The 13968-nt window shown below is 42.9% G+C and overlaps 1 protein-coding gene across 3 annotated transcripts in view; it reads left to right on the top strand.

Moving 5' to 3' along the window:
• Nucleotides 1–5224, top strand: part of LOC103283443 (UDP-glucuronosyltransferase 1A7-like) — a 46810-nt gene extending 41586 nt beyond the window's left edge. For all 3 annotated transcript variants that reach the window (XM_054723242.1, XM_054723241.1, XM_054723244.1), the window contains exons 3-5: nucleotides 470–557; nucleotides 842–1061; nucleotides 4230–5224. In XM_054723242.1, the coding sequence (XP_054579217.1) occupies nucleotides 470–557; nucleotides 842–1061; nucleotides 4230–4527 (606 nt within the window). In that variant the 3' untranslated portion in view covers nucleotides 4528–5224. The remainder of the gene's footprint in view (nucleotides 1–469; nucleotides 558–841; nucleotides 1062–4229) is intronic.
• Nucleotides 5225–13968: the final 8744 nt, after the last annotated feature.

Below are 13968 nucleotides of genomic sequence, written 5' to 3'. Positions count from 1 at the left end.
TTCCCCTGCCACTTCCCAATTGTGAATCCAAGTTCTTCTTTTTTGCAATTCAACTCTTAACTACTCTGTTAAACTAGATGCTTGGACGTCTCATTTTCTCTAAGAAACTCGAGGAGAATCTATTTTAAAAATAAAATAAATAGGATATTGTTTCTTCATATTAAATAAGAATATTTCTCCAAAAATCTGTTAGTTAGGACAATGGTGTATAATAATAGTTCTGCATCCACACATTTATTAAGTAGACTGTCCCTTGGAGTGCAGAAAAGTGCAAAAATCATAAATATATAGCTTGATGAATTTTCACAAATTCACAAAATGTTACTAGCCCCCAGAGCCTTCTTAGTCACTACCTCCCTCACCCCCACCAACTGGTCATGCTCTTTCTGAAGACTCTACTTTCTAGCTACTATAGCAGTCTTTATAAAAAATCATATTCTGGTCTTTCAACCCTCTTCTCATCTGTAAGGTGCTGTGGCGCTACACTGGGACTCGACCATCGAATCTTGCGAAGAATACAATCCTGGTCAAGTGGCTGCCCCAAAATGATCTGCTCGGTATGTGGAGAGGATTTGATGTGTAGGTCAAACCAAGGTTAAATTAAGAAAGTGGCTTAGGCTCGGCCATTCTAAAGGATTATTTAGCTGGAAAATGTTATGGCCACCATATTCCACACTGCTTTTTACCCAGCAGGGCATCTCAGCCACATTCTCTTCTGCAAACTTCTATAAGGGACACTGTGGACAGCACTGAGTGCGTGGAGTGCTTTCACAACCTAGTGATGCCAGAATGTGACACTCAGAGACTTGACCACTGGCATCCTTCCCTCTTTGCTTCCCAGGTCACCCGAAGACTCGTGCCTTTATCACACATTCTGGCTCCCATGGTATCTATGAAGGAATATGCAACGGCGTTCCGATGGTGATGCTGCCCCTGTTTGGCGATCAGATGGACAATGCAAAGCGCATGGAGACCCGGGGAGCAGGAGTGTCCCTGAACGTCCTGGAAATGACTTCTGAAGATTTAGAAAATGCCCTCAAAACTGTCATCAATGACAAGAGGTAAGAGAGAAGGTACAGGGGACTACTGCTTGTGTTTTGCCCATTCCATTCACAGTAATTATTCAAACAAATACATGAAAATCAATTTATAAGTAAGATCATTTGGGATTATTATTCATTTTATAAAAGCATGCTTCATTCCTATAGAATCATGGGAATGATGTTAAATATTATTTTCTCTCATAAATGTAAAACTTAACTTAAAAAATAATGTCACAACAGTAGATGCCTGATCTATAAGTTCCTGCAAAGAGAGAAATATTCCATTACAGGAAGCATCGTGTTCATAAAATAAAAACAAACCAGGTGCTTCAAAGTACAGCTTTTCCCAGCACTGAATTCTGTGAGAAATTTTGTCCATGGGGATTTATAAATGGGGGCTCATGTGAAATCACTTATAATAAAAGGCAAATAATAAAAAATGAAGACACATTTGTTCAAATGTGGCTGAAGATGATTCAAAAGGCAAAAGCCATCAGATCAAATGGTCTCTACATGAAACTTATTGTATGGCTGTCAAGCTCCCTAGTAATAGGCTGAGTACAACCTTATGGAAATAAGTGATGCCCTGAGGTAGATTTCATCCAACAGTTAATAATGTGTGTGCAACTACATTTCTGCATGTGTGAATGCATGCATGTGAGTGTGTGCATGCCTGCCTATGAGAGTGTCAAAAGCTGTCACCTGTAATTGCTTCATTTCAGAAAAGACATCAGGCAAGAGGGCAGATGTGGAACCTGGGAGTGTGTTCATATAGGAGGAGATGGGACACACACACTGAGCCTTGACAAGGGAAAAAGGCAGGGAGATGATAGCGCTCGCGCGCGTGAGGGAGGGAGGGAGAGGAGAGAGAGAGAGAGAGAGAGAGAGAGAGAGAGAGAAATGCCAGTGGATAAAAAAGAAACACCCACAGAACCAGGGCAAAGTGCCCAGTGTGTTGGGTGACAACCTACCCAGAGCAGTGTGGTTGGCATCTCTTCATTCCAATTGGTTGCTTCCGGAAGCCTGGCTTGTCAGGGTCACACCGTGCTACTCACACGTCAGTACAATTAGGACCCAACTTCTCTCCACGTGCTCATGAAATTTATTTTCTATGTTCACACTAGTAATATAATTTTGATCTTTTGTTCAGTGGTATAGATAGCTACTTGAAACCTAAAAATGACTTGGTAGAAGTTCCTTAGTACATTATTGTTTTTTCAAAACACTAATCCATCAGCTCAAGTTATTAATTATCTTTATCTATTCATTGTTGAGCCATCTATCTGGTTGTGAATCTCCATACTTCTAACACTCTAAGCTTAGAGGGTACCTACATGATATAAAAAAAAATTGGAAAAAGTTTAAAGAGCAGATTATGCAACCAGGCCATAACAGATGCTCAATAAATATTGAATGACTTAATGAAAGTCCAAGGAAATCTGTCCTGCTAAAGAGAAATTTTATATACAAGAAAGTTGTTTAACCAAATTTTTGGCACAATATTAATATTACATTATAGTGATATCCTATATAATAAAGAGTTAGTATGCAAATTGGCCATCATCCAACACACAAGATGGCCTCCCCATGTGGTCACAAGATGGCAACCACAAGATGGCCAGCAGGAGAGGGCAGTTAGGGGTGACTAGGCCAGCAGAGGAGGGCAGTTGGAGGTGACCAGGCCTGCAGGGGAGGGCAGTTTGGGGGGACCAGGCCTTCAGGGGAGGGCATTTGGGGGGGATCAGGCTGGCAGTGGAGGGAAGTTAGGGGTGACCAGGCTGGCAAGGGAGGGCAGTTAGGGGTGACTGGGCCAGCAGGGGAGGGCAGTTGTGGGCAACCAGGCCTGTAGGGGAGAACAGTTAGGAGCAACCAGGCTGGCAGGAGAGGGCAGTTAGGGGTGACCAGCCCTGCAGGGGAGGGCAGTTGGGGGTGACCAGGTTGGCAGGGGAGGGCAGTTAGGGGCAACCAGGCCTGCTGGGGAGGGCAGTTTGGGGCAATCAGGTCAGCAGGGGAGCAGTTAGGCTGGCAGTCAGTAGCAGTTAGGGGCAATCAGGCAGGCAGCCAGGTTGGGAGCCGCAGTCCTGGATTGTGAGAGGGTTGTCCTAAACAGGCAGTCAGACATCTGTTGAGGGGTCCCATATTGGAGAGAGTGCAGGCTGGGCTGTGGGACACACACCCCCCTCCGCCCACCGTGCATGAATTTTGTGCACCAGGCCTCTAGTATCCAAATAAAATGGCATCATGTTTAAGGACAGAAATGATCATAATTGTTTCTGAATAGAAGAACTTTTTTATCTTTCCTTTTTTTCCCCTTCCCTTTTCATTTTGCTTTCCTTCCTCATCTTCCTCCTCCTTCTCTTTCTTCTCCTGGTGCATGTATACTAAGCATGGAAATCTCTAACCCATTTTGGATTTGGATGTTCTGATTCAGCTATCAACACTGTGCCAAATACACAGGAATCCATTTTGCTTTAACAGGCTGCATACACACAACCTCATGCAAAATTTAGATAAATTAGGCTGACAGTATACCATTGTCTTGGAGATGGCACTTAAAAATGGCTTTTACTTTGGCTAGATGTGATTGTTTACACATTTGAACAAGGAATCATTCATAATTTCTGATATGACCTTTTTTCTTTATTCATCTTACTATAAACAACATATAATTAATTTCTTACAAAGATATCACCGAAAAGAAAAAAAGAAAAGTAACATGCAGGTTTCAAACAATTTAAAATTATAATTTTGGCTTCTAGTACCCTTTCTTCCCCTCCCCTCCCATCCCCTCCTCTCCCTCCCCTCTCTTTCTTTTCCCTTCCCTTCCCCTCTCTTATCCCTCCCTCCCTCTTTTCTTTTCTTTCTTTCTTTCTTTCTTTCTTTCTTTCTTTCTTTCTTTCTTTCTTTCTTTCTTTCTTTCTTTCTTCTTTCTTTCTTTCTTTCTTTCTTCGTCTCTCTCTTTCATTCTTTCTCTTTCAAAAAAGAATATTGTGTGTGTGTGCGTGCATGCATGTGTGTGTGTTTGTGTGTGTGTGTGTTTGCTATTTATAATAGAGATACATTTTCTCTATCAAGTTTGGAAAAACCAGGTAGCGCTTCACACTGGAAGCAAGCATGCAAGCATAGAGGGAGGTTAGTTCACTGCCTTCTATGTTCCGGCATTAACATGACTGTCTTTGTGTTTAGCTATAAGGAAAACATCATGCACCTCTCCAGCCTCCACAAGGACCGCCCCATTGAGCCACTGGACCTGGCTGTGTTCTGGGTGGAGTTCGTGATGAGGCACAAGGGAGCCGCGCATCTTCGCCCTGCAGCCCACCTCCTTACCTGGTACCAGTACCATTCTTTGGACGTGATTGGCTTCCTCTTGGCCATTGTGCTGGGAGTTGCCTTTGTTGTCTATAAATGCTGTGCCTTTGGCTGCCACAAATGCTTTGGGAAGAAAAAGCGAGTTAAAAAATCTAACAAATCCAAGGCACACTGAAAAATGGGTGAAAAATAAGGTGATCCAAATTTGCAGTCAGTGTTAAATGCATGTTATGCTCATTGAAGAAATACTTTGCTGTAAGTTAGACACCCCAGAGTGCTTTCTTTAAAATAAAAGTAATTTAATTGCTAGTCACACCAGTAGTTGGAAATATTTGAAAATGTTTTCTGCCCCCTTCAATACCTTTAATCTGGACTTTATTTGCTACCTTTCAAAGGACTTGCCAAGAGGGTTGGACAGGTCCCTCCTAAACTCTGCATTCCTTTTCTTACCCAGAAATGGGGCCTGTTTGGGAACCACTGCTGTCCCTGCCTCAGATGACAGTTCTAACATCATCTGGCTTCTATAGACTGTTGTGATCAATTCCTTCAGTAATAATGGCAGGTCCTAATTTATTCCTATACTTTACAGATATCACTTTGCATCTTTAAATAAGGAAACATTTATTCCTTTAGAGCCTAGTGCCTTGCACTGGAATGAATGAATGACACAGAGCCCTTGGAGAACAAAGTATGATTTCTTTCGTTGGGGGAAAAGAGTGATGTATGAAACTGATGGGTAATGTGTTTGGAAGGACAACGATTGCTTGTGCCAAATGGATCCAAATTTGATAAAAGCCCAAAGTGTAATGTCTGGCTAGTATATTTTTCTCTGATGTATGTTTCCCACAACTAAAAACATATCAATAAATTTATATAAATTATATTTCTTAGATATTCTGCTTTTCATTGGTGTTGCTTTTATTTATTGTTAAATTACATGTTCCAATTACAAAAGTAATGTATGATAGTGGCAGAAAATTTGAAAAATGCAGAGTTGTACACATACACACACAAGAAAATAAAAATCGCCTGAGATCCTCAGAAATAATCACAGTTGCTATTTTGGCAAGTGCACATAAAATGTCACAGCTATGCCCTACATTGACAGTGTTGTTTACCATCCTTTCTCCACTTCACACTATCACAAACTTTTTCCCAGGTCTTATAGAAACATTTCATTTGTATTTAGTGGCCAAGGACGATTCTATTGCATAGATATGTATGTAACCACAACTACTGCGTGGATCCACATATATATATTTGTGGATTTACATGTTACTCTATTATTAGATAGGATACATATATATATATATATATATATATATATATATATATATATATATATATCCTATCTAATAATAGAGTAACATGTAAATTACCATCACTCCGCTACGCCCAAGATTGGGCGGTGGGAGGCTGGGGGCGGGACTTGGGGTGGCCTATCCGGCCATTGAGAGGCACGGATCTGCTGCCACTGACGGGGGTACCCTGCTGTTGAGAGGCGCAGGGGGCGGGACTCCCACCCCCTGTGCCTCTCAACGGCCAGATCCGCGGCTGCTGAGGGGGCCTGCCGCGGACACCCAGCTGCGCCTCTCAAGGGCAGGGTAGCCAGGTGTCTGCGGCAACCCCCCTCAGCGGCCGTTGACCATCAAAATTGGGGGATCTGGGTGCCTGTCTGCTCCGGCACCAGGCCTTTCAGAAGCCTCTGGGCGCCGGAGGCTTCTGAAAGGCCGGGTGCACCAGCCGACTGGCACCCAGCTCCCATGCTTTTGCTTTTGATCACTGGTGCACCAGGCCTTTCAGGAGCAGAAGGCACCCAGCTCCCATGCTTTTGCTTTCGATCGCTGGGGAGCTGGGTGCCTGTCTGCTGGTGCACCAGGCCTTTCAGAAGCCTCCGGCGCCCAGAGGCTTCTGAAAGGCAAGGTGTCTGAGTGGACAGGCACCCAGCTCCACGTGTAGGGGACCCTACACGTGCATGATTCAATCATGCACTGGGCCTCTAGTATATATATACGCTAAGTCTTAGCCCATATTCCTGACTATCTCCGTGGGAAAGAGCTTTACAACTAATCAATGGTTGTCTCAGTTTGGGTTTCTCTGCAGTGATGATTCAGGTCAAGTATTTTCTTTAGGAATTGAAGGTGTGTGGGCAGTGGGATGGGGTGTGATGGACACCAAGAAGCTGGCTCTCCTGTGGGTGACAGAGCTGAATCCCCCTGGTGGATGCTGGGAGCTAGCACACAAAATGCACCCAACTTATCCTGGGGAGAAGCAAGGCCCTTGGGTATCTGAACACTTGCCTTGCCAGTGATAGGCTGCTCCCAACTGGTTACTAATTTCCTGCACTTCCAGTCAGCATGGCGGCTCTGGAAGCCAGAGAGCCCCGGGAGAGAAATGCTGTGTGGTATTGGAGGGGGTTTGTGCACTAAAGAGAGAAGAACACAGGACACTGGGTGGGGCACTGCCACTTCTCATTGCCCGTGATTTGAAATTGTCTCAAATTGCATCCTGAGATGGTGTGAGAAAGCTAAATTCCCACACTCTGCAATACAAAGTAATATCTTGCCAACAACAACAACAATAAAACATCATCCGTTTGTTAAGAGAAATGTGGGATCTTGTTTTAAATTTGCTCCTATTTTATCATTACTATGAAAAGTTGAATTTTTTACAAGCTTATGAGCCATTTGAATTTCTGTTTTATTCCTTTGCCTATTTTCCTCTGGGGGTATTACCCCGAGGGGTGGCTAAGAGAGCTTACTGCCCTAATGAGAATATTCTCTGCCATGTACTGGAAGTATTTTCTCCATTTAATTTTTTTCCCCTTCAATTTTTTTTCTCACCTCTGCTTGTTGCTTTATGTTATTTGCAAACATTTTAAACATATAAGCTTCAGGTTGGAGCTGGGTGTCACGGGGATCCCCAGGCTGCTTTTGGAACACAAGCTCTTCACACCAGCTCCCTCCCCACATCTAAGGACCCTGTGGTGACCCTTGAATTGGGCCTGCCCTCTTTCTAGGCCCTTTGGGTCCACCCAGTGACCATCTCCTGGGCAAGATGCCCATGTTCCGTGCCCCCTTGTCTCTCTCAGGGACCCTGAGCTGCACTGACCTCTCACGGGCTCCTCTGAACCTTCATGTTTCTAGTCCCACAAGTAAGAGAACCCAACTCTAGACACCTTAAGTGAGTAGGGGGGTCTTTTTGTAAGGAGATGGGGTTCCTAAGGACTCAGGCTCATGGCCAAGCGTCTCAAAGAGCTGGGATGATTGGAGCCTCTCTTATCTCCTTCCGTCCCCGCATGCTCTGAGTGACAGCTTCGCTCTTCCCCATTCTCATGTCCTATTCTGCTCCTCTGTCCCCACCTCATTCACCGGGATAGCTCTTCCTTGAGGACAGGGACGTTCTTGCTGCCATCCAGAGTCTAGACCACAGGAAGGTGGGGCCTTTGCATCCTCTTCTGACCCTCCTCCACATTCAAGTGGCGCCACTGCCCTATCCACTTGATCACTTCCAGCTGTTCACCTGGCCCTTGCTGACTTGACCACTTCCAGGTGGTCACCTGGGCCCCACCCCTTTTCCCCCAGACCCCGCCCCCTTGTTCACCTGACCAGTGAGCCACACTGGCCTGGCTGCTTTGATTCTCACACAGAGGGGTGGACTTCCCAATCTCTGGAAGTTGGGTTAAGTGCCTAACACCCACAGCGCCAGATCACCTTCTGCTCACAGACTGCCTCCTACCCTGTGGGGAGGACCAAAAGAAGGGGGACACTAGCCCCCTTTAAGACCGCCATGTGTTTCTGTGAGTGTAGGGACTGAACAGCGGCACCACCATGGGGGCATCTCACACTGGAGAAACCTGTAACCTTGACAGCCCTGCCAGTGGGCTTTGAAACTAGGGAAGAGCTGTGGTAAGCCCCTGAAAACCCGTTTCATTCTGGGAGCACTGTCCTGCCCCTCCAGAGTCGCTTACTGATAGCCGGGCCCTGAGGGCCATTTTTCTGCTTCATTCACAGGGACAGCCCTGCCTTGAGGAAAGTGACCTTGTTGCTGCCATCCAGAGTTGGACCAAAGGAAGGTGGGGCATTTGTGACCTATTGTGACACTCCTCGGCATTCATGTGGCCCAGCCGCCCTAACCACTAGACCACTTCCAGCTGTGGGCTTGGCCCCATCCCCTCGTTTATGTCACCACTTCTGGCTCTAAACCTAGCCCATGTTCACTTGACCACTTCCAGCTGGGCACCTGGGCCTTCTCCCTTGTTCCTGAGACCCTGCCCCCTTGTTCACCTGACCACTGAGTCACACTGGCCTGGCGGCTTTGATCCTCACACAGAGGGGTGGACTTCCCAATCTCTGGAAGTTGCGTTAAGTGCCTAACACCCACAGCGCCAGATCACCTTCTGCTCACAGACTGCCTCCTACCCTGCTGGGAGGGCCAAAAGAAGGGGGACGCCAGCCCCCTTTAAGACAGCCATGTGTTTCTGTGAGTCTAGGGACTGAACATCCGCGCCACCATGGGGGCATCTCACACTGGAGAAACCTGTGACCCTGCCAGCCCTGCCAGTGGGCTTTGAAACTAGGGAAGAGCTGTGGTAAGCCCCTGAAAACCCGTTCCATTCTGGGAGCACTGTCCTGGCCCTCCAGAGTCGCTTACTGGTGGCCGGGCCCTGAGGGCCAGCTTTCTGCTTCATTCACAGTGAATGACCTGCCTTGAGGAAAGGGACCTGTTGCTGCCATCCAGAGTTGGACCAAAGGAAGGTGGGGCGTTTGTAACTGCTCGTGGCGCTCCTCAGCATTCACGTGGCCCCACCACCCCAACCACTTGACCACTTCCAGCTGGCACCCATTCGTGGCACATGATACATGCTCAATAAATACATATAATTTTTGTTCACCTCTCCCCTTTGCTTCAACAAAGTCAGCAGAATTTCCCAAAGTATCTTCCTTTCCCTGGCCCCTGGGCCTGTGTGATGAGTATAATTTAAGTTTTATTTTATCTATATTAGCCTTCTATATACAGAGTTGTTCTCACTGCCTCTCCAAAGGAATACAGAGCTGTCCTGCAATGGGCCTTCTGTGCCTACGTACTCAAAAGGCTCTCTTTTCCTGCCATTCTCTACCCCATCAGCATTCAACTCCTCCTTAGTTTTTTTCACAACCTCTAATGTGTCTCTTTATCTGTTTAAATTGAGGAAACTCCATATTGTTCTCCACAGTGGCTGCACCAGTCTGCATTCCCACCAGCAGTGCATGAGGGTTCCTTTTTCTCCGCATCCTCTCCAGCACTTTTTGTTTGTTGATTTGTTGATGATTGCCATTCTGACAGGTGTGAGATGGTACCGCATTTTCGTTTTGATTTGCATCTCTCGGATAATTAGTGACTTTGAGCATGTTTTCATGTCTCTTGGCCTTCCTTCTGTCTTCTTTCGAAAAATATCTATTTAGGTCCGTTGCCCATTTTTTTATTGGATCACTTATCTTCCTTTTATTAAGTTGTATAAGTTTCCTGTAGATGTTGGAGATTAAACCTTTATCAGTGATAACATTTGCAAATATGTTCTCCGATACAGTGGGCTTTCTTGTTGTTTTGTTGATGGTTTCTTTTGCTGTACAAAAGCTTTTTATTTTGATGTAGTCTCATTTGTTTATTTTCTCTTTAGCTTCCATTGCCCTAGGAGCGATATCGGTGAAGAAATGGCTTCGGCATATGTCTGAGATTTCTCTGCCTGTGGATTCCTCTAGTATTTTTATGGTTCCCCATCTTATGTTTAAGTCCTGTATCCATTTTGAGTTTATTTTTGTGTATGGTGTAAGTTGGAGGTCTAGTTTCTTTCCTTTTTTTTTTTTTTTTGCATGTATCTGTCCAATTTTCCCAACACCATTTATTGAAGAGACTCTCTTGACTCCATTGTATGTTCATGCCTTCTTTGTCAAATATTAATTGAGCATAGTCGTTTGGGTCGATATTTGGATTCTCTATTCTATTCCATTGGTCTATATGTCTGTTCTTGTGCCAGTACCAGGCTGTTTTGCGAACAGTGGCTTTGTAATACAGCTTGAAATCTGGTATTGAGGTCCCACCTACTTTGTTCTTCTTTCTCAGGATTGCTGTGGCTATTCGGGGTCTTTTTTTTTTTATTCCCGATGAATTTTTGGAGAGTTCTTTCTAGGTCTGTGAAATATGCTGTTGGTATTTTAATGGGGAGTGCATTGAATCTATAGATTGCTTTGGGTAGTATGGACATTTTATGATGTTGATTCTACCAACCCATGAACATGGTATGTTCTTCCATCTGTTTACATCTTCCTCTATCTCTTTTTCAGTGTCCTGTAGTTTTCCGCGTATAGGTCTTTCACCTCCTTAGTTAAGTTTATTCATAGGTATCTTAATTTTTTTGGTGTGATGGTAAATGGGATTGCCTTTTTAGTCTCTCTTTCTGTAAGTTCACTATTGGTGTATAGAAATGCCATAGATTTCTTAGCGTTAATTTTGTATCCTGCTACATTGCCGAATTCATTTATTAGGTCTATTAGTTTTTTTATGGAGTCTTTTGGGTTTTTTATGTACAATATCATGTCATCTGCAAATAAGGACAGTTTTACTTCTTCTTTTCCAATTTGGATGCCTTTTATTTCTTCTTGTTGTCTATTGCAATGGCTAATACTTCCAGTACTATGTCGAACAGGAGTGGTGAGAGTGGGCATCCCTGTCTTGTTCCTGTTCTTAGGGGAAATGGTTTTAATTTTTGCCCATTGAATATGATGTTAGCTGTGGGGTTATCATATATGGCTTTTATTATGTTGAGATATGATCCTTCTATTCCCACCTTGTTGAGAGTTTTTATCAAGAAAGGGAGTTGGATTTTGTCAAATGCTTTTTCTGCATCAATTGATATGACTATGTGATTTTTATCTCTCAATTTGTTTATTTGATGTATCATGTCTATTGGTTTGAGGATATTGTACCATCCTTGCATTCCTGGGATAAATCCTACTTGGTCATGGTGTATGATCTTTCTGATGTACTGCTGGATCCGATTTGCTAGAATTTTGTTGAGGATTTTGGCATCTATGTTTATGAGGGATATTGGTCTGTAATTCTCTTTCATTGCATTGTCTTTATCTGGTTTTGGTATTAGGGTGCTGCTGGCTTCATAGAAGGAGCTTGGAAGTGTTCCTTCCTCTTGAATTTTTTGGAATAGTCTGAGGAGGATAGGTTTTAGTTCTTCCTTGAATGTTTGGTAAAACTCCCCTGTGAAGCTGTCTGGCCCCGGGTTTTTGTTTGCCAGAAGCTTTTTGATGACTGCTTCAATTTCTTCCTAGTTATTGGCCTATTGAGATGTTTAGATTCTTCCTGATTGAGTTTTGGAATGTTATGTTTTTCTAGGAATATGTCCATTTCCTCCAGGTTATCCAGTTTGTTGGAATAGAGTTGTTCACAGTATTTTTTTAACAATCCTTTGTATTTCAGTGGGGTCTGTTGTTATTTCACCTCTTTCATTTCTGATTTTGTTTATTTGGGTCCTCCCTCTTTGCTTCTTGGTAAGCCTGGCTAGAGGTTCATCAATTCATTGATCTTGTTTATCCTTTCAAAGAACCAGCTCTTGGTTTTGTTGATCTTTTGTATTTTTTTTTTTTTATCTTTATGTCGTTTATGTCCGCTCTGATCTTTATTATTTCCTTCCTTCTGCTTACACTGGGCTTTTCTTGTTACTCTCTTTTTAACTCTTTGAGTTGTAGGGTTACATAATTTATTACCATTATTTCTTGTTTTTTTGCAGTAGGCTTGTAGAGCTATGAACTTTCCTCTCAAGACTGCTTTCACTGTGTCCCATAGATTTTGGATTGTTGTGTTTTCATTGTCGTTTGTTGCCATGATGTTTTTTATTTCTTCTTTGATCTCTCTGGTAACCCAGTCATTGTTTAATAGCAAGCTGTTTAGTCTCCATGTGTTTGTTTTTGTTTTTTTGGATTGTTTTTATTGTAGTTGATTTCCAGTTTTATGCCATTGTAATCTGAGAAGATTCTTGATATGATTTCTATCTTTTTGAATTTGAAGAGACTTTGCCTATGACCCAATATATGGTCTATCTTTGAAAATGACCCATGTGCACTTTACAAGAATGTATATTCTGTGGCTTTGGGGTGAGATGTTCTGTCAATTAATTCCATCTGGTCTAGTGAGTCATTTAGGATTGATGTTTCTTTGCTGATTATTTTTTGTTTAGAGGATTTGTCCAATGGTGTTAGTGGGGTATTAAAGTCTCCCACCATGATTGTATTGCTGTCAATATCTCCCTTGATATCCTCCAGGAGTTTTTTTTTTTTTTTTTTTAATGTATTTGGGTGCTCCCGTATTGGGTGCGTATATGTTTACCAGAGTTATTTCTTCTTGTTGGATTGCTCCCTTTAGTATTATGAAGTGGCCTTCCCTATCTCTTTTTATGTCCTTCATTTTGAGATCTAATTTGTCAGATATAAGTATTGCTACCCCAGCTTTTATTTCATTTCCATTTGCCTGAAAAACCTTTTTCCATCCCTTCACCCTCAGTCTGTGTGCATCTTTTTTTCTGAGGTGGGTTTCTTGTAGATAGCAGATATATGGGTCCTGTTTTATTATCCAATCCATTACCTTATGTCTTTTGATTGTGGCATTTAATCCATTTACATTTAAAGTTATTATTGATAGGTACTTATCTGTCACCATTTTTATTCTTTACCCCTGTGTTCCTTCTTCACTTCCTATTTCTTTTTCTTTCTTTTCTTTCTTCTTCTTCTTCCTTTTTTTTTTTTTACAGCAAACCCTTTAGCATTTCTTGCATTGCTGGTTTGGTGGTAATAAATTCCCTTAGTCCTTTTTTGTCTGTGAAGCTCCTGATTTCACCTTCAATTTTGATTGATAGACTTGCTGGGTACAGTATTCTTGGATTCAGATCCTTCCTTTGCATGACTTTGTATATTTCATTCCATTCCCTTCTGGCCTGATGAGTTTCTGTTGAGAAATCAGTCGGTAGTCTGATGGGGGTTCCTTTGTAGGTAATTTTCTGTCTCTCTCTGGCTGCTTTTAAGATTCTTACTTTGTTGTTGGTATTTGCCAATTTAATTATAATGTGCCTTGGTGTCAGTCTTTTGGGGTTCATTTTGCTTGGGACTCTGTGAGCTTCTTAGATTTGTGTGGGGTTTTTTCCTATATCAGGGAAGTTTTCTGTCATTATTTCTTCAAACAGGTTTTCTATTCCTTGCTTAGTTTCCTCTCCTTCTGGCACCGCTATTATGCAGATGTTGTATTGTTTTGTGTTGTCCCAAAGTTCCCTTAGGCTCTCCTCCTGCTTTTTAATTTTTTTTTTCTAGAAGCTGCTCTACTTGGGTATTTTTTCTTATCTTTTAGCTCACTAATGCGGTCCTTTGCTTCTTCTAGTCTACTTTGATGCTTTCTATTGAGTTTCTACAGCGTGATGTCGTTTTTCATTTCTTCTTGGTTCTTCTTCATTTCCTCTTGGTCCTTACACATATTGTCAAATTTGTCTTCCATTCTTTTCAGCCACCTTATGACCATTTTTCTGAATTCTTTCTCTGACAGGGTGCTTGCCTCCATTTCGCTTACTTCCTTTTCTGGT

Source organism: Eptesicus fuscus, chromosome 11, assembly GCF_027574615.1.
Source record: "Eptesicus fuscus isolate TK198812 chromosome 11, DD_ASM_mEF_20220401, whole genome shotgun sequence".
In the NCBI taxonomy this organism is placed as follows: domain Eukaryota; kingdom Metazoa; phylum Chordata; class Mammalia; order Chiroptera; family Vespertilionidae; genus Eptesicus; species Eptesicus fuscus.
This window is presented reverse-complemented; position numbering and strand designations above follow the sequence as displayed.